This window comes from Nomascus leucogenys, chromosome 10, assembly GCF_006542625.1.
Source record: "Nomascus leucogenys isolate Asia chromosome 10, Asia_NLE_v1, whole genome shotgun sequence".
NCBI classification, from domain to species: domain Eukaryota; kingdom Metazoa; phylum Chordata; class Mammalia; order Primates; family Hylobatidae; genus Nomascus; species Nomascus leucogenys.
Genome location: NC_044390.1, coordinates 8,697,383 through 8,720,167, shown reverse-complemented (window position 1 = coordinate 8,720,167; position 22,785 = coordinate 8,697,383). Strand labels below are relative to the sequence as shown.

The window sequence follows — 22,785 nt, the reverse complement described above, 5'->3', positions numbered from 1 at the left end:
GCTGAACCTACTCAACTTGCTGTTGTAGCATAAAAGGAACCATAGTCACAGTGTAAATGAATGAACATGGCTGTGTTCCATTAAAACTTTACTGTGGGCCGGGCATGGTGGCTCACGCCTGTAATCCTGGCACTTTGGGAGGCTGAGGCGGGCAAATCATGAGGTCAGGAGTTCGAGATCAGCCTGGCCAACATGGTGAAACCCCGTTTCTACTAAAAATACAAAAAATTAGCTGGGCATAGGTGGCGAGCACCTGTAATCCCAGCTACTCGGGAGGCTGAGGCAAGAGAATCACTTGAACCCAGGAGGCGGAGGTTGCAGTGAGCTGAGATGGCGCTACTGCACTCCAGCCTGAGCAACAGAGTGAGATTCCAACCCCCACCCAAAAAAAGCTTTACTGTGGACATTGACATTTAAGTTTCATATGATTTTCATGTAACACAAAATATTATTATAATTTTTTTCCAACCATTAAAAATGTAAAAACCATTTTAGCTCATGAGTCCCACATAAACACGTGTGGCCAGATTTCACCCATGGGCTAGAGTTTGACAACACCTAGACAAGGTGAACAGAGGTCCTCTGCTGCTCACATAATTGTTCCTCCTCTTATATCTGTAGTTTTTGTTTTTGTTGACAAGATGTTACTTGGACTATGAATATTCTTAAGTATTATATCTTTATTGTGAATGACACCCTTTAACATTATAAAGGTTCCACTTTCGTTTCACTTTTTGGCCAGAATTCTACCTTGTCTAATACTGGGATCACAAATACTGCTTTCTTGTGGTTTACATTTTCCTGCTACACATTTTCCCATGTTTTTATTTTCAAACTTTTGAAATAATTTTATTTTAAATATGCTTTTACATAGGGCATAGAGTTGGGTTTTCTTTATTATAAGACCTGATAGTATTTTTCTTGTAATAGATGATTTAAATGTAAATGTATTGATTGATATGTGGGGTATGTTTGATGTTATTATTTCAGATCACTTTACAATATGTATACAATAAATTAGGAAACAAAACCAATAAAATTAGAAAGTTGTAATTTTAGGGGAAAAACTATTAGCCAACTTTTTCAGGAAAATTAGTTATAGCAAAAAGAAAACCTCTCACAAATGATAAGAAAGTAATCACTGATGTTAAGAAATTAAATTTTTAAAGATTTTTTTGGTTCAACTTTAAGCAAATTTGAAAACTTCCATATAACTTGTAATTTCCTGGGAAAATATAATTTACCCAGATTTACTTTAGGTAAAAAAAAATTAGACAAATCTTAGTATAGAAAACATATAGTTCTATTAGAAATTAAAGCTGAAAAATTAAAGTTTATTAATTAATTTAAAAAGAATAGTAATAAACTCATTACAAGTTAACATAAATAGCAAATTACAGATCTCATTAATGTCTGACTCAATAAAAGATAGTTGAATTCTCATAACTACTTCTGCAGCCAATCTGCTGCAATATAATGTTTTGGTTGAAATAAGTTTTTTAAAAATCCAGCCTCACACAGATATGTAGTTAGAAAATGGAGGAGTATTTCAACAGCCTTTTCAGATAGTTGTGGATAGGCTTCTTTGAAACTAAACCAGAACTGGGTAAGTGGTAGTTTCTTAAAAGTTCATTCCAAAGTAGAATCTGAAATTATATCATTAAACTTTTTGAACTCTGTTATATCAAAATACATTAGTCTGTCTTGCTGTTGAATGACATCTTTTACCCATGCATTATTTTGTAACATTGTATATTAGGCATTTGGAAAATATGGACTTCAAATATGCAGGTCTTCTAAATATGTATACATTTTATTGGACAATATAAAAATATTAAAATATCACCACAATTCCTATCAGAAAATTCTAAGTATTGAAAAGTTCATAGTGGTAGATACAAGTTTTCCAAAATTCTAAATTGTTACTTCAAAACTTGAATTTTATCTTTGGCAGCACACCCGTCAGTTATTTCTCTGGAAGTCAGGTATACTTCTTTCATTTTTGAACAAATGTTTGCCTCCTACCTAAGTCTGAAAACACTTTGTCTTGTCAGCTGTTCTTTCAGTAAAAATGACAGTCCATGAAAAAAAAAGTAAAAGTAGTCATTCAGCTTGCGACTCAAAGAATCACTTAAGTGCTTTTCCTGGAGACAGCCATTCTACTTCAGTATGCAGCAGGAGTGTTTTTTGTGTGCCTCCCATTTTATCACAGAAAAGATGAAAAAGGTGTGTGCTCAAGGGTCAATAGTTAATAACATTAACAACTTTTACTGCTTCATCAAGGATATTCTTTTTTTTTTGAGACGGAGTTTCGCTCTTGTTGCCCAGGCTGCTGGAGTGCAATGGTGCGATCTCGCCTCCCTGCAACCTCTGCCTCTCGGGTTCAAGTGATTCTCCTGCCTCAGCCTCCTGAGGAGCTGGGATTACAGGCATGCGCCACCATGCCTGGCTAATTTTGTATTTTTAGTAGAGATGGGGTTTCTCCATGTTGGTCAGGCTGGTCTCGAACTCCTGATCTCAGGAGATCCACCCACCTCAGCCTTCCAAAGTGCTGGGATTACAGGTGTGAGCCACCACGCCCAGCCCATCTAGGATATTCTTAAGTGAAACTGACATTTGAATCAATGTGTTCATTCTACTACGAGCGCATGGCAATGAAGAATGCAAGCACTGCTAGGATGGTTTGGTGCCACTACCTTCCTACATTTCTGCTAAGGCACTGGCCATTAAACTTACCATTGCCTTTGTGCCATCAATGCCAAATGCTAACACAGTTGTTCCAGGATAAACCATTAGATTCAGAAAAAGTTGCCAATCATTCACATAGGAAGATATCTTTGAATAGTTGGTGCTGATACTGTTAGACAAATATAAGCAAAACTGCAAGTCTAGCCACATCTGTAAATTTGAGCCATTTGTAGTACAACCGTTATGTACCCATACAAATTTTAAAAATAAAAACAAAAGGTAATCTAGGCATGCTTCTTTAAAAAGTTTTGAGCCATTTACAAGGCAAAAGTATAATTCTGCAGATGAGTTATGAACTGAGTCTTTATGTTTGCAGCTACATTTAAAATCTAACAAGTTATTTTATTATTGGAAAGTGCCATGATTTCATCGGCTAAATTTTTTTCCATGGGCAATTACTGCAAATGGAATATTTAGGTCTTAGACCTCAGGATGTGCATTCATCAGTGTCAACTGTATAAAATTTTTTTTATTAGTCTCTGGGTTTTTGTGCACATTTCTCTAATGCATTTATCTAGCTTTGAGTTTGAAAGGCTGCAACAAATAATTTTTTTGGCTCATCACATATAGGTTTATAATTTTAAAATCTTTTTTCTTTAAACTATGAACAATTGGTCTCAAAATAATTCTTCAACTTGACTGGCACTATAATACTGTTCAAAAGTGCACAGCTCACCATCAAGAAGTATGCTTTGCAATTTCTTCCTGAGATTTACATCTTAGTAGCATCACCTGTCTCCTTCTTTATACATTCTACTTGATGACAATTGCTTTGGGCATTATTCCACACATTTTGTGGCTTAGGATTTTTAGCTATTCTCTGATTTACTGAAAATGGAATTTGTGTTTTTGTTACTTGTTTTCTTTGTTGTCTTGGGATAATTTTCAGGGGGAAAAAGGGATGTGCCAATATTATATGAACGTCTTCAAATTGGAAGTCACCACAAAATTCTTTTTTACAAAATAAGCATTTAACTCTATTATAAAATATATACAGAAAAGAACACAAATCATGGCCGGGCGTGATGGCTCATGCCTATAATTCCAGCACATTGGGAGTCTGAGGTGGGCAGATCACCTGAGATCAGGAGTTCAAGACCAACCTGGCCAACGTGGTGAAACCGCGTCTCTACTAAAAATACAAAAATTAGCCAGGTGTGGGGGCAGGCACCTGTAATCCTAGCTACTCGAGAGGCTGAGGCAGGAGAATCTTTTGGACCCAGGAGGCAGAGGTCGCAATGAGTCAAGATCGTGCCATCGCACTCCAGCCTGGGCAACAAGAGTGAATCTCCATCTCAAAAACAAAAAAACAAAACAAAAAAAACCCCACAAATTATGAATTTACAGCTTCATTAATTATCACAAAGGGAACACCCATGTAACCATCACTAGGTCAAGAAATAGAATAAGACCAGCACCCCAGAAGTCTACATCATGTTCCCTTCTGGCCCCTAGCAACTTCTTTTCCTTCTGATTTGTAACAGATAGTTTGGCCAGCTTTTGAATTTTGTATAAATGAAATCATATAGTCTGTATTCTTTTTTGTTTGATTTCTGTTCACCCCTATGTTTGTGTTATTCATCCTTTTGGTGGGCATAATAGCACAATTTAGTGTCCATTCTACTGTTGGTAAACATTTGGGGTTGTGAATAATGCTGCTATGAATATATTTGTATGTGACACTTTTGTACACAGACGTATGCATTTTTATAATATGCCAAGGAATGGAATTGCTGGTCATAAGACATACATGTTTTTAGCCTTAGTGGGTATTGCCAAAAAGACCACTTAATCTTAATTGCAATTAAGATTTCACTACATGGAATCTTATCTTATATTAATTATATATTTATTATTTATATATTAATTTATATATTAACATATATATTAATTATTTGTTTCATTACCTGACCAATCAAAGTACAGGGCCTTATAAAGACTGCAGTGGTTTACTTTTGGTGAACTTTTTAAAAAGAAAGTTACTTGAGAATGTACCCCAGCACAAAGGGTTGCAAATGAAGAAAGAGGTAGATGTAATATAGAAAAAAGAAAGGAAGAGAGGAAAGGGCCCTCAGTGTTGCCAGCTATGCAGTAGTCTAGATTGCAATTAAGATTAAGTGGTCTTAATTTAAAATTTATTTTGATGACAAAAGAGATTGAACACTACTATTATATATGGTATATTGGCTTTTGCTTAGTTTTTGGGGGTGAACTTTTTCTAAAATGATGCCTATTTTTCCTGGGAGTTTTATGTCTTTGGCTTAGAAATATGGAGGTATCCTTGATATACTCTGGATATGACCCTTTGGTAGATTACATGTATTGCAAATTTCTTTTCCCATTCTTTGTTTTACCTTTTTATTCAGTAGTAGTTTCTTTTGATTATCCAAAGTTTATAATTTTTATGCCCAATTAATTAATCCTTACAATGGTTTGTATGCTTTTTGTGTCCAGTTTTAGAAATCTTTTCCTAAACAAAAATCATAAAGGTACCTTCTGTGTTTTTATCATTTCTAATCTTTCACAGTTAGATCTACAGTTCACCCAGAATCTATTTTGTGTATGGTGTGAGGCTGAAATTAAGATTAACTTTTTTTCTGTATGGATATATATTTAACCCAGAGCAGTGTATTGAAAAAAACCCCTTCTTTACAACACTGCAGTGTTACATCTGCCGTAAATCAAGTGTCTACTATGTGGGGTGAGAGAGAGGAGAGGGAGAGAGAACGAGAAAAGGACTGACTCAGCAAAGAAGTTTCAACTTTCAACTAACTAATATTCAAGATAGAGATAAAGGAAAAAATAGGAGGTACACAGAAACAAATAGAAGAATAGTTTGCAAGATTGAACAGAGACCAGTTCAAGTTGAAAAGGCCTATTGTGTTCCAAGCAGGATGAATGAAAAAGACTAGACCTAGGTCCAAAATGAAATTTTAAATCATCACAGATAACGAGGAGTTGATAAAAAATATTCCAGACGGGGAAGTTCAGGCCAACTAGAAAGGAATGAGAATTTGACTAGCATCGGGCTTCTCACCAGCAACAGCAGATGCTAGAAAGCCATAGAGCAAGGCCTTTGAATTTAAGGGAGAAATGAGTGTCAACTAAAATTATATATTTCACTAAATGACCAATCAAGTACAAGGACCTTGTAAAGACTCCAGTGGTTTACTTTTGGTGAACTTTTTTAAAAGAAAGTTACTTGAGAATGCATCCCAGCACACAGGCTTGCAAATGAAGAAAGAAGTAGATGTAATCTAGAAAAAACAAAGGAAAGGAGGAAGAGAGGAAAGGGCCCTCAGTGTTGCCAGCTATGCAGTAGTCTAGAAATACGTCAGTACAAACTGGAGTGGCAAGTTTGTGATCTCAAGTATGTCTTCAATAGCATGAATGGATTCTAGAAATGACTAAGAAGTTAGATGATATTAGGAATACAGTGAAGAGTGCAAATATTACTTCTCTCAACAAGGAAGAAAAGACATTCAGAAATTCTAGGGAAAAATATTCTTTAAGAATTCCTGGTCCAAATATGAACGGAATTAGAATATGGCCTGCTTTAGAGACTGGTGTGAGTAAAAACAATCCATTTGACCTATCTTTGTGCTGAGAATTTTATCCTTTGTGGGTCACAAGGTTTGGCAGTGACCCTTAGTGAAAGTAATTTGATCATATTGAAGCAAACAATTCCTATACAATCATAATGATGTAAGTACTATTTATTGATTTTCAACTGATTGACAAAACAATGAAGGGTTTGTTACGGGTATAGAACAGAATGTAAATGTTACCAACTTTGGAAATAGAAAACCCAGCAAGGAGAAGGCCATAAAGGGGTGCAGGTACTATTAGAACACAAAGGAAGGCATCAAGAGATATGATCTGTATTTAGTGGAACCAGAAAGAGCTTTTAGAACATTGTTGATATATAAAAATCGGGGAACTAAAAATGGTGATATAACTATAAACATTTTGAAGTGAAGAGGAATGGTCTTATGAGCTAATATTTCATCCGTCACAGAAAAAGTCACTAGATATATTTTCTAAAACTGATAGTTTAGGAAAATGCTATAAGGAAATTATTTTAAGAGTTGGAACTAACTACTAGAAGAACTAAAGTACAAATGGTTAAAAATGCTTGTCTCTGGGAGAGGGAATTTTATTTTTGATTATGTAAATGTTTGATCAAAATAAGCAGCATATTAAAAGATACATCATGTCAAATTGGATTATTTCCAGGAATGCAAATGTAATTCAACATCAGAAAATCTGTTGAACTAAGTCACTACTTTAATAGATTGAAAGAGAAAAATAATAATCATCTCAAATAGGTACAGAAAAATTCAGTAAAATTCAACAACCATTTATGATTCTAAAACTGGGAATTAAAAAAATATTAATTTGAAAAAATTACAAGTGGGAAAACATGCCTACTGTATTTATAATAAATATTCAGATGCCAAAACTATTCCCTTTAAAATCAAGAGTAAGAAAATGCTATCATTACTTTGATTCACAATTGTTCTGGAAGTCCTACCCTGCACAATAATATAAGGAAAAAAACAAGAAGTACGAAGAATGGGAAAGAAAAAAAAAAACCATCATTCACTACAGATTATTCACATAGACACTTCCCAAGAATTATAGGCAATAAAAATATTTAGCAAGGTTGCTCGATGTAAGATTTTATTTCTATACATTTTTAACAGAAAATGTATTTTAAAAAGATGTTATTACAGTAGCTACAAAAATATATAAGACCTCTAGGGATTAATCTAACCAAAGTTGGGAAACAAATTATAAAATTTCATTGAAAGAGATAAGAAAACATACCATGTTTATAGTTAAGAAGACTCAGTATTGATAAATGCCAAGTATTCTAAAAATGATTGATAGATTTAATGTAGTTCAGTAATAGGTTTTATTTTGTGGAATTTGACAAAGTGATGCCAAAATTTATAGGAAAGAACAAAAGGCAAGATTGGTCAAAAGATACCTAAAAAAGAACAACCTAGTGATTCCACATCCAGGTAATTTGTGCATGTATGCACCAGACAATATGTACTTAAATATTTATAGCAGCCTTATTCATAACAGTAAAGACCAAAATAAAACAAAATTAAAAAGAAATCACATGTCCATCACTGGTAGAATAGATATATAAATTGTGGTATATTCCTATGCTGAAATACTACATAATACAAAAAATATCAGTGAATAACAGCTACCTGCATTAGCCTGGCTGAATTTTCAAAGCATAATGTTTAAAGGAAAAAGAAAATAATAGATAATGCAATATGATTCTCTTCCTATAAAGTTCTAAAAAGATAAAGTTAACAATGTTTTATTTATTACATGTTATGTAATCTATATGTTTAAAGAGTAAAGGACAGATATGGAATTAGTAACACAAAATTTTGGATAGTGATTATTTCTGGGACATGAGCTCAGACAGCGAGAGTGAAATGGAATTAGAGAGAGGCTTATAAGATACTCGCAAAGTACTGGGAATTTGTATTCCAAAGTGGGTGGTGAGTACATGGAGATTCATCTTATTCAAGAAAACATGCATAGTCCATTAATTATAGAATATTCTATTTATCTTCCTTTTTTCGCTTCCCAGAGACAACACTATTCTAATCAAATATTATTTATGTGCGTGTATATATGTAAATGATACAAATAATCATATTGTTTTCAAACTTACATAAATGGTATCACACTCTATATCACCTAGAACCTGTTTGTTAACTCATTGTATGTTTTCAGGATCTATCCATCATTACTCTTATAATGCCCATTTTAAAGAAAAGTAAGAGGTCGGGCGCAGTGGCCCACGCCTGTAATCCCAGCACTTTGGGAGGCCAAGGCAGGCGGATCGCTTGAGGTCGGGAGTTTGAGACCAGCCTGACCAACATGGAGCGACCCCGTTTCTACTAAAAACACAAAATTAGCCGGGCGTGGTGGCGCATGCCTGTAATCCCAGTTACTCTGGAGGCTGAGGCAGGAGAATCGCCTGAACCCGGGAGGAGAAGGTTGCGGTGAGCCAAGATCGCACCATTGCACTCCAGCCTGGGCAACAAAAGCGAAACTCCATCTCAAAAGAAAAAAAAAGAAAAAGAAAAGTAATAGTCAGAAAATCAAAAGCCCAGAGAGGCCCAAGGCACAGAGAGATTCAAGGTCACACACTAGTGAGTGTATAGCTGGGATTTGAACTGAGACTCCACACTATATTTTCTCCCTTATAGATGTAATTCATTCACTTTAAATGGCTTCAAATGATTAGACTCCTGTTTATATTTTAAAGTTTCCTTTTTTAATATTGCAAACAACACTTTGTGCAAAACTCTTGGTACACATATATGGGTATCTGCATTTTCAGTTTTCTTAGATCTTGCCAAATTGTTTTCCAAATAATTGTGAATTGCTCTCACAAGTAATGTGTGAACATTCCAATTTATTCACGTTATTATCAATATTTATTATTTTCAGATTTTGGTGTCTATCAGTTCCTAAGGGATATGAAATGCTATTTCATTTTAATTTGCGTTTTTCTAATTTTTAGTGAGGCTAAAAATTTTGGTCACTCGGGTTTACTTTTCTATTAATTGCCTGTTGATATTCTTTGCCCACTTTTTCTATGAATTGCCTGTTGAAATTGTGTTGCTTGACATTTGTTTGTTGATTGGTGCAAGGTGTTTACACATATTAGAGAAAGAGAGTTCATATATATATATATATTTTAAATATCTTTTCTCAGTCTGTGGTTGGTCTTTTAACTTGGTGTTTGGTGTCTGCATGATACAAAAGACTTTTAAATTGCGCATAATATCATGTGTCAGCATTTCCTTTATGAGCTGTGCTTTTTTTCTGTTCATGATTGTTTTTCAAGGAAAGCATAATATTGTATTACAAAAAAAATTTTTCATTTTCAGATAACTACCAAGTCCTCTTCCAGACTTCCTGTACATTTTTGTACCAAAATGATGATGCGTGTGACAGCACAGATGGTAGAAAAAAGACTCAGACCAAAGTGGATATTACATGGATCCTTCTACTGCGCTACTATATTCACCTTCAGAGGATTAATAATCTGAGCAAACTGCTAGGTAGGTTTTTTGATGTGTTAAGAGAGAACATATTTCTTTCTAATTCCTGTTTAAGTCATGTTTCTTGTTGAGAATTATAAGATACTTTTGACATCTTTCTTAGTGACTGTCATCAGAAGATGAAAATTTCCTGGGTTCTTAACCTGGGATACATGCATCTTTGGATATAATAGTATTTCAATGTAATTGGTTTCTTTAGAAATTCTATATATATTATTTCATATGTTTAAAAACATTATGATAAGGAGGCATCCAGAGGCTTTCCAAGACCACTGCCAAAGTTAAGAACTAGTGATTCCAATGTGACAGTTTATGAAATGAACAAGACGACGTTTTGGCCTTAGAGAAAGAGTGGTCCAGTAGCCGGTATGTCAAAGGGAAGAAATGCATGACTTCAGATGGCATATTAATTCCGTGGAGTTTTTTTTTTAATCATTGGTGCTATCTAAAAAATATCCAGAAAAACTGATAAAATCTGCTTCACATCAGTCCCTTTTGTGATTGTGTGACATTGTTATGTTTTATCTGTGCTCATGATGTTGGTGATCCAGTGTTGCCCATCAGTGCAAACAGTCAGCAAAGGCAATTTGACCCATGCCAGGGCACAGTGATGGGGAAACCAGCAGGGCAAATAGGCTGAGTAACAGAGTTGCTAAACACAGTTACCGGGAGCTAACAAGGCCTCTGAAAGGTGTCAGGACGAAAAGCTTCATGGTGATGGGGGCTAAAGCAAGGGAAGTTCCGGGGGAAAGGACATGGACAAGAGCCAGTGCAGCCACCTCTGGTGATCCCTTGCCCCTCAGCCACTCTGCTCACCTCTGAATTCACCTGCTGGCACTTCCCACCACAAATGCCATGTCTTACTGCTTTTTTGCCCTGGGCTTTCTTTGAAGCTACTGAGGTTTGACCAGCCTGCAGATAGGGTTTCCACAGACACAGGAGTAACCTTCAACTATTGAGGTAGGGAGCTCCTAGATAAACATACCAGCTTCTCAGTCTCTCGATGGGACAGTTCTATATGGTTTGTCGGAAGGTCCCCAGTGGGACTGAGCCCTTACTACCCAAGGCTGTAGCCCACTCGTTTACTCACCCTTATTGGCTCTTTTTCTTTTCTCTGTCACACTTTGTCCATTCCCTCACTTGTGCTTCTTGAAATGACTTTTCAAATAAACTATCTACAGATTCTTACCTTAGGATCTGTTTTAGGGGGAACCCAAAAGAAAATAGGTACATGGAATATATGGCACCATTGTTAATACCTAAAACTAAGCATTATCCTCATGTGCCTCTGAAATTTTCTTTTTTTTTATCTTTTTTTTTTTTTTGTCACTCAGGCTGGTGTGCAGTGCTGCGATCTTGGCTCACTGCAACCTTTGCCTCCTGGGTTCAAGTGGTTCTTCTGCCTCAGGCTCCTGAGTAGCTGGGATTACAGACGTGTGCCACCATGCCCAGCTAATTTTTATATTTTTAATAGAGATAGGGTTTTGCTGTTTTGGCTATGCTGGTCTCAAACTCCTGACCTCAGGTGATCCTCCCACCTCAACCTCCCAAAGTGCTGGGATTATAGGCATAAGCCACCGTGCCTAGCCTGAAATTTTCTTTCCTTCCAAGAAACAATTCCATTAGTGTATAAGCCCTAAAAACAGAGGGAGGTCACTGGCAGCCTCTAGTGGAGGTGGGAATATGTAGAGATAGTGGTTAGTGAGCAAATACCAACAATATTGAGATCATCCCTATTTCTAACATGAACCTAAACTAAGGTATTTTTCTTTCTTAAGCATCTGCAACACCAGTATCTGGAATTTCTTTGCCAGATGATACACTTCTCACATCCCTTTACAACTCTGAGTTGATTTTGCGCCAGAAAGAAGTGCATTTTTTCCTTAAAAAATTCTTACAGCTGTATTCTTCTTCTTGTATTGATGAATTTCCAAAAGAACTTCTTTGTCAACTGGAAAATCCCCCTCTTTCAGAAAAAGACTTACGTGAATCATCTGCCAAGGTAACGTTTTTTGAAACATGATATATTTACATAAAACTTCTTGGAAACATCATTACATTTCAGAAGGAAACACATTAGCTTCCATGCTGGCACAAAGATTCCTAGTTCCCTCAGAGTTCTAGGGAAGGCTCATTCCTGTGTTACCATGTGGATAGGCTAACCAAACATCCTGGGATTTTAGGACAGTTCACATTTCAATTGTTCAGTCTTGTTCTCATAAGTCTTTTAAAATGCCTCAGAAGTTTCTATATTCCTGCACAAAACAGCATCTCTCAAGCAAACCATTTTGCCAAGAAGTTACACAAATTTCAGTATCATCACCCTTTAAGAAAACTAGACTGAGAGTGTCTAAATCTGTGCCCAGTTTCTGTACTTTGGTTTTAAATGTGTGATAAAAATTATTCATTGTGGGTACTTTTTGCAGTTGTGAGTGTGAATAAATAATAGAGGTAACACTTTAAAATAAAAGTGTGAAGACTTATTATTTGGAAGAGTGTTATTAAATTGGATATGTTTTCCCAAGATATGTAACATGGAAACTTTTTAAGGTATTGATTGTAGAGACATAAAAAGAGGAATATAAATGGAGATTTTTAAAAATTAAAGCTACTAAAGTCTTGAATAATAGCAGTTTGGATAAACTTCCAAAATGAATGTGTCAAAAGGCACTGAAAAAGTAAAGGATTTTATTTAAAAATAAGAACATGTATTTGAAATTTGGTATTCAACCAACCTGTGTTGAATACCTACTGTGTGCCAGAGACACAGTTGGTGGAGAAAGAAAGGATGGATAAAGCATAGTCCCTGTACATATAGTCTCAGTGTGGTAGTAGAAAAACAGTGACAGGGTTAAAACAGAAGAAAGTTACTGTATTTCAGAGATGCTTTTTAAGAGAAAATGGCAGGATTAATACTAGCAGAAATAATGTGAAAATTAGTATATCTTAGTTTTACTTTCAATACTCTCAACAGGACTGATTGGCAAAGGATAGATGAAAAAGTGAGGTTTTTTTTTTGAGACAGAGTCTCTCTCTGTCACCCAGGCTGGAGTGCAGTGGTGTGATCTTGGCTCACTGCCGCCTCTGCCTCCCGAGTTCAAGCGATTCTCCTGTCTCAGCCTCCCGAAAAAGTGAGTTGTTTAAGAGAGAGGTGATGAAGTCATGAAGCTTATGACCCAAGAAAGGAAAGGAAGAGATGGCTGTAAAACATATTTGCTTAAGTAACACTGAAAACAACAACAACAAAAACAGTTTTGTGACTCTTTGGAGCTGGAAAGTGAAGAGGAAATGACTAGAGCCTCTTGTGCCATTTGGAACTTCTGTCGGTGATCATTAGTGCATGGTGACATCATTAGCACATACAGGGGAGGCAGGAGGATGAGCATATTTTTCTGCTTTGTAGATACAGAATTTGAGATTCTTGTAAACTCAAGTGGACATAGCATATTGTAAGCTTCCAATACATATTTGTGAAATGAGTACGTTGTACAGAATTCTTTCAAAACTAGAAAAAAATCACTGATGTATTTTGAATTATCTCTACTTTGGACTTTACCATTGAACTCTTTAATTTTTATAGCTATAGATTTTCCCATATAAGATATGTTCATGTTACTGTTACCAACTCTCCCAGAGAAGTTCCCAGAGAACTGAAAATGTGGCTTGTTCCAGAATGGTGACCCTTGCTTATCTTGTCCTACTAGAATATAGCAACCTTATGTTTTGGGTAGATTAAATTATACATTTTTTTTTTTTTAAAAATCACTCTTTTGAACATTCCTTCCCTACTCAAGAGAGTCAGATGACTGTTAATAAATTGTAAGTTTTTAAACGTAGTGGAAAAACTTATTAAGATATTTTTAAGAATCCAGTTAAAGAAATGATTCTCAGTTGGTGTTATGCATTGGCCCTCAGTGCAATGTATTGAAAGCACACTGGAAGATTTTTCAAACGACTTCCTCTCTCCTAGATACTGGGATATTGTGGCATGCCCGATGCTCAGGAACCTCATTCTGTGCCCAGATTCTAAATCATTCAGGAAATAAGAGAAAAGAGTAAAACAGATTGGGATTTAAAAATGCTCATCTTTATGAGTGATGAAGTTGATATTATAGGATGTGGTTTATATTTATTGGTGAAATGATATTACTAGTAATAAGTACCAAAGTAGACAGATTTTCCAATCTGGCCTCATATTACTGGGTCATTTCAGGCTCCTCACGTGGGGACAGGCTCCTTAAAATCTGTTGCATGAGGAGCAGAGAGTGTTCATTTCCTGCAAACATTTTACTCCCAGGAAGAAAGCGCAGAAATAGGCATGCCCAAAGTTCTTTTTCCCAGATTCAGCAATCGAGTAACACTCCCCCATGGGAAGGAGGGAGTGAGGAGGTGAACAGGCCAGGAAGGTAATGTTAATGTCTGGCCTGCACACAGAAGGGCACAGTGGGAGTAGAATGAAATCATTGCCATCTAACACCAGATACAGATTCACCCTTCCTGGGAACTGAGACTATTTTTGAGGATTACTGCCAGGTGTCACAGATACCTCAGGCATTTTGGAGTAGGGGGGCAGAGGACGGGAAGACTGAGAACAATAGTTTAAATTGATCTATTCTTGTGAATATTATGTAAGAGTTCGGAAACTAATAGGTGTGATTTCTTAAATACTGTTCTACAAGGAGCTCTGCTTGAGTATTTTAGTATTAAGGGCAGCCTATCATTACTCATTTCCTAAAGATTATGCTCCAAATGTTCAAGCTTGAATACATTGTAAATACAAGTGACATTTCTAATGGCAGCAGTGTTATCAAAGAGTTGTTTCACCCTGTTTGCTCTTTTTTGATATAATTAGTGTAACACTCCCCAGGATAATCAGCTCTGGAGATCATTGTCTCTTGCCTGACAGGTGAAGCCACCTCATCATGTGTTCATTTCACTGGGGTAGACAGCTAATAAGCATAAAGCCTTTTGGATTTTTTTATATATATATAAACTCCAAGCTTGGCTGATTTTTATAATAACATTTTTGAACTTTTAATCACTCAGGAGGCTATTTCAATCAAACTCATTCCATAATTTGATACTTAAACCTACTTTCCCCCACAAAGAAGTAGATGCCTTTCCAGAACAATCGTTGCTCCGTGTTGTGCTCATCAGTTGTGTGATTCTGCATGTTGTCAAGTCTTTCGGAGCTTTGTGATGGAAAAACAAAGGTGGCAAATAGGTTACATTAAAAATTCCCCCAAAAGAATATGATTAAAACTGTGCGTAATGCTGAGTTATTCATGCTTGGACTGTATGCCTGTAACAGTCAGTGTAAGGTTAAATATCTGACTAGTGTGAGCTGCTTTATTGTTTATAGGACTGTGGCAAACCAAGGTTCTCCTGGTAGGCCTGTTGTTTTATTTCTTTCAAAGAACAACAGCAAAAATAGAATGAAAGTACTCAGTGTATAATTCATCAATTAGCATATGTAATGAATCCTCTTAGCAACTACATATTATAGTATTTGAAAGGTAATGGAACATTAAATACCTATTTTGATATTGACTTATGTTTATAACTTATCATTATTAGACTACTGTGCTAATAATGCACATATTGAAATAAAAGGTATTTTTACTTTTCAATACTTATCTAGTTATTGAATATGAATTATTTGCTAAAATAATTGTCAGAACCTCTGAAAATCACTCAGATACAAAGAAATTTAAGAAATTATTTTTTGAATTAATTATTTACTTGATTATTTTTTGATGAACTGCCTGACATAAAATTACTCTTAATTAAGCACTTAAAAATGATGGTTTAATCCTGCTAATCTTGCTTATTGTGTATTTTGGTCATGCTTTTAGAAGCAAGGATTCTGGTTTATAATAGCCTTTTATGATTGTCTCTAGACATTTAGAAAACTTTTCACATTTAATATTACCTTTCAGTCAAAACATCTTTTATCAGTAGACAACTTGAAAGGTCAGTGTTTTTATTTCTGTTTTTATTTTATTTTGAAGACTTAACATTCACAGTCATATTAAATCTTGAATAGGCTCAGAAATAATGCGAGGGACAAAGCCTTATAGAAACACCAGGCATTTCTTTCTGGCTACTGACAAATACTCCTTGGTCATCAAACCTTGACAGGCCTTAGATATCAAAAAGACCGAAGTAGAGGGACCACTTCCCAGCTGTCATTCTATAAGCTTGGGTATAACAAGAAGTTAATATGTAAAGTAGTTTGCACTTCATTGAAGAACGCCTATTTTTTTTTTTTTTTTTTTTTTGAGACGGAGTCTCGCCCTGTCGCCCAGTCTGGAGTGTAGTGGCGTGATATCAGCTCACTGCAACCTCAGAAGGTCCTTTTAGACTTGAAATATTATTTTTACCATTATTATCTCTATGGCTAGCCTATTGTTTTGTTGATCATTAGCAACCATGCTTTGCTTTTTCAGCTACCTTAAACAACCAATTAAGTAATTTACCAAATTGGCAATTGCATTCTATACATTTATATTTCTTGAAGATTCCTCATTCAGTGACCAAAGTTGCATAAAAGAAGCTGGGCCCACATTCATCAAGGACGAAATTTACAAATCAGCCACATTCATTTAAGGAGAGGAGGATTTTAACTGTTCAGAGCAAGTGGGTTTTAGAGCAATGGATTTTAGACTTTGGAGCAAAATATGTCTTATTTTCCATATGGCATTGCAAAAAAAACTATTGGAAAAACAAATAATAATTTATAACCACACCCTTAGTATATTCACCAGTGAAAAAACCAGAAACCAAATAGGTGTTCCTAGAAACAGTGGTAATGTTGAGACTGAAATGGTGGCATGGGTGTTTTCCCTGCTAGAGCTTCACCCTGTAAGACTTACCAGAGTGGAAGAGATTTGTTGAGTTCACTGGGTTCTGAAGCATATATATTTCTTTTATTTCTTTTTCTTTTTTTCTTTTTGAGATGGAGTCTTGCCCTGTCGCCCATTCTGGAGTGCAGTGGCACAATCTCAGCTCACTGCAACCTCTGCCTCCCAGGTTCAAGCAATTCTCCTGCCTCACCCTCCTGAGTAGCTGGGATTACAGGCGCACGCCACCATGCCCAGCTAATTTTTGTATTTCTTTAGTAGAGATGAGGTTTCACCATGTTGGCTAGACTGGTCTCGAACTCCTGACCGTGTGATCCACCTGCTTCTGCCTCCCAAAGTGCTGGGATTACAGGCGTGAGCCACCGCGCCTGGCCAGCATATTTTTACTGTAGGAGAATCTTCTCTGTAGTAAGCCAGGGTTAGTTTTAAGATTTACCTCCATAAAACAAGCTGAGACAATCCCAGAATTTTTCAGTATAGCCAAATAATGTTTTATATATGTAACAAATTTATTACCAGTAATTAAATTGATGTTTTTGTTTGTTCCCTAGTTGTATCGCGATAGTTCTGTACAATCCATTTTATCTTTTAAGCCTGTTTCAAGCTCATCTTACGTGGACATAACGCCAATAGAAATGGTAACACAAGCTTCAAACAAAGAACTTTGCTTTCAATGGTACATTCCTCCCCTGGATAGACCTCCCAAGGAGACAGAACCTATGGTATGTAATATAATTATGGAACTCAATCTTTCATTTATATATAAAGCTTAACTAGGCCATTATAACTTGGAGAGTAGAGGACATTCTCTTATCATATGGATGAGAACAGGTATCAATATATAATCTACATTGTCTAGTAGAATAAATTTGAAAATAACCAAGAAATCCGGGAAAGTCTGATTCAGGCTGATCATTTTTCTTTTTCCTGATCCCATAGGGCAAATTTTCAGTGTGTCACCATTATATATGATGCTTAACTTTTTTTTGGTAGTTATTCTTTATCATGTTAAAGAATTTTTTTACTGCTATTTTGCCAAGAATGTTTACCGTGAATATTTTACTGTATCTCTTAAGCTGATTTTTATAATTTTTCTTTTTAATATTTAGTTGATTTTACAATGTTAGATCAACGTTGTGTTTCTGAGATAAACTCAAATTGGTCATGATATATTTATTTTGCTGGATTCAGTTTGCTATTATTTGTATTAGATTTTTGCTTCTGTTTTCCAGAGTTAATATTGGGCTATTTTTATACTATTCTTTTTTAAATTTTATTATTTTTTAGTTTCAATGGGTTTTTGAGGAACAGATGGTATTTGGTTACATAGATAAGTTCTTTAGTAGTGATTTCTGAGATTTTGATGCACCCATCACCCGAGCAATGTACGCTGTACCCTGCCTCACCCCTCTCCCACCCTTTCCCCTGAGCCCCCAAAGTCTATTGTATCATTCTTATACATTTGCATCCTCATAGCTTAGCTCATATCTCATGAGTGAGAACATATGATGTTTGGTTTTCCATTCCTTAGTTACTTCACTTAGAATAATAGTCTCCAATTCCATCCAGGTTGCTGTGAATGCCATTATTTCATTCCTTTTTATGGCTCATTAGTATTCCATGGTGTGTATGTGTGCACATTTTCTGTATCCACTCACTGATTGATGGGCATTTGGGCTGATTTCATATTTTTGCAATTGTGAATTGTGCTGTTATAAACGTTCGTGTGCAAGTATTTTTTTTTCTTGTATAGAGACTTTTTTTCCTCTGGGTAGATAGTCAGTAGTGGGATTGCTGGATCAAATGGTAGGTCTGCTTTTAATTCTTTAGGGAATTTCCACACTGTTTTCCATAGTGGTTGTACTAGTTTACATTTCCACCAGCAGTGTAAAAGGGTTCCCTTTTCACTATATCCATGCCAACATCTATTATTTTTTGATTTTTTGATTATGGCCATTCTTGCAGGAGCAAGATGGTATTTGCATTGTGGTTTTGATTTGTATTTTCCTGATAATTAGTGATGCTGAGCATTTTTTCATGTTTGTCGGCCATTTGTATATCTTCTTTTGAGAATTGTCTATTCATGTCCTTAGCCCACTTTTTGATGGGATTGTTTCTTTTTTCTTGCTAGTTTGTTTGAGTTCCTTGTAGATTCTGGGTATTAGTCCTTTGTCAGATGTACAGTTTGCGAAGATTTTCTTCCACTCTGTGGGTTGTCTGATGATTATTTCTTTTGTTGTGCAGAAGCTATTTAGTTTAATTAAGTCCCATCTGTTTATCTTTGTTTTTGTTGCATTTCCTTTTGGGTTCTTGGTCATGAAGTCTTTGCCTAAGGCAGTATCTAGAAGGGTTTTTGTGATGTTATCTTCTATAATTTTTATGATATCAGGTCTTAAATCTTTGATCCGTCTTGAGTTGATTTTTGTATAAGGTGAGAGATGAGGATCCAGTTTCATTCTTCTACATGTGGCTTGCCAATTATCCCAGCACCAGTTTTTGAAGAAGGTGTTCTTTCCCCACTTTATGTTTTTGTTTGCCTTGTCAAAGATCAGTTGGCTATAAGTATTTGGCTTTATTTCTGGGTTCTCTATTCTGTTCCATTGGTCTATGTGCCTATTTTTATACCTGTGCCATGCTCTTTTGGTGACTATGGCCTTATAGTGTAGTTTGAAGTTGGGTAATGTGATACCTCCACATTTGTTCTTTTTGGTTAGTGTTGCTTTGGCTATGCTAGTTCTTTTTTGGTTCCATGTAAATTTTAGGATTTTTTTCTACTTCTGTGAAGAATGATGGTGGTATTTTCATGGGAATTGCATTGAATTTGTAGATTGCTTTTGGCAGTATGATCATTTTCACAATATTGATTCTACCCCTCCATGTGCATATGTTTCCATTTGTTTTTGTCATCTGTTATTTCATTCAGCAGTGTTTTGCAGTTTTCCTTGTAGAGATCTTTTATCTCCTTGGTTAGGCATATTTCTTAGTAATTTTTTTTGCAGCTATTGCAAAAGGGGTTGAGTTTTCTATTTGATTCTTAGCTTGGTTGCTGTTGGTGTATAGCAGTGCTCCTGATTCATGTACATTAATTTCATATCCTGAAACTTTACTGAATTCATTTATCAGTTCTAGGATGTTTTTGGATGAGTCTTTAGGATCTTCTAGAGATATGATCATATCATCAGCAAACTGCAACAGTTTGACTTCCTCTTTACCAATTTGGATGCCCGTTATTTCTTTCTCTTGTCTGACTACGACTTCCAGTACTATGTTGAATAGAAGTGGTGAAAGTGGGCATCCTTGTCTTGTCCCAGTTCTCAGGAGGAATGCTTTCAACTTTTCTCCTTTCAGTATAATGTTGGCTGTGAGTTTGTCATAGATGGCTTTTATTACCTTAAGGTATGTCTCTTCTATGCCAATTTCGCTGAGGGTTTTAATCGTAAAGGGATGCTGGATTTTGTCAAATGCTTTTTCTGCATTTATTGAGATGATCATGTGATTTTTGTTTTTAATTCTATTTATGTGGTATATCACATTTATTGACTTGTGTATGTTAAACCATCCCTGCATCCCTGGTATGAAACCCACTTGAGCATGGTGGATTATCTTTTTTATGTACTGTTGGATTTGGTTCACTAGTATTTTTTGGAGGATTTTTACATATATGTTCATCAGGGATATTGGTCTGTAGTTTTCTTTTTTTGTTATGTCCTTTCCTGGTTTTGGTATTTGAGTGATACTGGCTTCATAGAATGCTTTAGGGAGGATTCCCTTTTTATCTTTTGGAATAGTGTCAATAGGATTTGTACCAATTCTTCTTTGAATGTCTTTTTTTTTTTCTTTTTGGAGGCAGAGTCTCACTCTATTGCTCAGGCTGGAGTGCAGTGGCATGGTCTTAGCTCACTGCAACCTCCACCTCCCAGGTTTAAATGATTCTTGTGCTTCAGCCTCCTGAGTAGCTGGGGTTATAGGCATGCCCCACCATGCCCAGCTAATTTTTGTATTTTTAGTAGAGATGGGAGTTTTGCCATGTTGTCCAAGCTTGTCTTGAACTCCTGGCCTCAAGTGATCAGCCCTCCTTGGCCTCCCAAAGTGCTGGGATTACAGGTGTGAGCCACTGCACTCAACCAATTCTTTGAATGTCTGATAGAATTCAGCTGTGAATTCATCTGGTCTTGAACTTTTTGTTGTTATTGTTGTTGGCAGTTTTTTAATTACCATTTCTTTCAGTTTTTTTTTTTTTTTTTTTTTTTTTGAGACGGAGTCTCACTCTTTTGCCCAGGCTGGAATGCAATGGCATGCTGTCAGCTCACTGCAACCTCCTCCTCTCAGGTTCAAGTGATTCTTCTGCCTCAGCCTCCCAAGTAGCTGGAACTACAGGCATGTGCCACCATACCTGTCTAATTTTTGTGTTTTTAGTAGATACAGAGTTTCGCCATGTTGACCAGGCTGGTCTCGAACTCCTGACCTCAAGTTATCCACCTGCCTTGGCCTCCCAAAGTGCTAGGATTACAGGTGTGAGCCACCACCTTTAATTACCGTTTCAGTCTTACTGCTTGTTATTGGTCTGTTCAGAGTTTCTATTTCTTCCTGGTTTAACCTAGGAGGGCTGTATATTTCCAGGAATTTATCTATCTCCTCTAGGTTTTCTAGTTTTTGTGCATAAAGGTGTTCATAGTAGCCTTGAATGATCTTTTGTATTTCTGTGGAATCAGTTGTAATATCTCTCATTTTGTTTCTAATTGAGCTTATTTGGTTCTTCTCTCTTCTTTTCTTGGTTAATCTCACTAATGGTCTATCAGTTTTATTTATCTTTTCAAAGAACCAGCTTTTTGTTTCATTTATCTTTCGTACTGTTTTTTTTCAGTTTCATTTAGTTCTGTTCTGATCTTCGTTATTCTTTTCTTCTGATGGGTTTGGGTCTGGTTTGTTTTGCCTTTGTGCTCTTTCAGACTTCTTGATGTAGGCATTTAATGCTATGAACTTTCCTCTTAGCATGACTTTTGCTGTATCCCAGTTTTGACAGGTTGTGTCACTATTGTCATTCAGTTCAAAGAATTTTTTAATTTCTATCTTTATTTCATTGTTGATCCAATGCTCATTCAGGAGCAGGTTATTTAATTTCCATGTATTTGTATTCTGAGGGTTCCTTTCAGAGTTGATTTCCAATTTTATTCCACTCTGGTCTGAGATAGTACATGATAAAATTTTGATTTTATTAAAGTTATTGAGATTTGTTTTGTGGCCTATCATATGGTCTATCATGGAGAATGTTTCATGTGCTGATGAATAGAATGTATATGTACAGTTGTTGGGTAGAATGTTCTGTAAGTATCTGTTAAGTCCATTTGTTCCAGGGTATAGTTTAAATCCATTGTTTCTTTGTTGACTTTCTGTCTTGATGACCTGTCTAGTGCTGTCAGTGGAGTATTGAAGCTATTATAGTGTTGCTGTCTATCTCGTTTCTTGGGCCTAGTAGCAATTGTTTTATAAATTTGAGAGCTCCAGTGTTAGGTGCTTATATATTTAGGATTGTGATATATTCCTGTTGAACAAGGCCTTTTATCATTATATAATATCCCTCTTTGTCTTTTTAAACTATTGTTGCTTTAAAGTTTGTTTTGTCTGATATAAGAATAGCTATTCCTGCTTGCTTTTTGTGTCAATTTGCATAGAATATCTTTTTCCACCCCTTTACCATAAGCTTATGTGTTAAGGCGAGTCTCTTGAAGACAACAGATACTTGGTTGGTGAATTCTCATCCATTTTGCCATTCTGTATCTTTTCAGTGGAGCATTTAGGCCATATAAGTATTATATTAGTTAGTATTGAGATGTGAGGTACTATTCTGTTCATCATGCTATTTGTTGCCTGAATACCTTTTTTTTTCCATTGTATTATTGTTTTATAGGTCCTGTGAGATTTATACTTTAAGGAGGTTCTATCTTGATGTATTTTGAAGATTTGTTTCAAGATTTAGAGCTCCTTTTAGCAGTTCTTATAGTGCTGGCTTGGTAGTGGCAAATTCTCTCAGCATTTGTTTGTCCGAAAAAGAGTGTAGAGTGTATATT

At 35.8% G+C, this 22,785-nt stretch overlaps 1 protein-coding gene across 1 annotated transcript in view; it reads left to right on the top strand.

Annotated features, from left to right (window-relative positions):
- The window catches only part of CFAP54 (cilia and flagella associated protein 54), a 382,051-nt gene that overhangs the window by 273,851 nt on the left and 85,415 nt on the right, over positions 1–22,785 (top strand). The window contains exons 62-64 of the mRNA XM_030819793.1: positions 9,681–9,854; positions 11,633–11,856; positions 17,269–17,439. Of these exons, the coding sequence (XP_030675653.1) occupies positions 9,681–9,854; positions 11,633–11,856; positions 17,269–17,439 (569 nt within the window). The remainder of the gene's footprint in view (positions 1–9,680; positions 9,855–11,632; positions 11,857–17,268; positions 17,440–22,785) is intronic.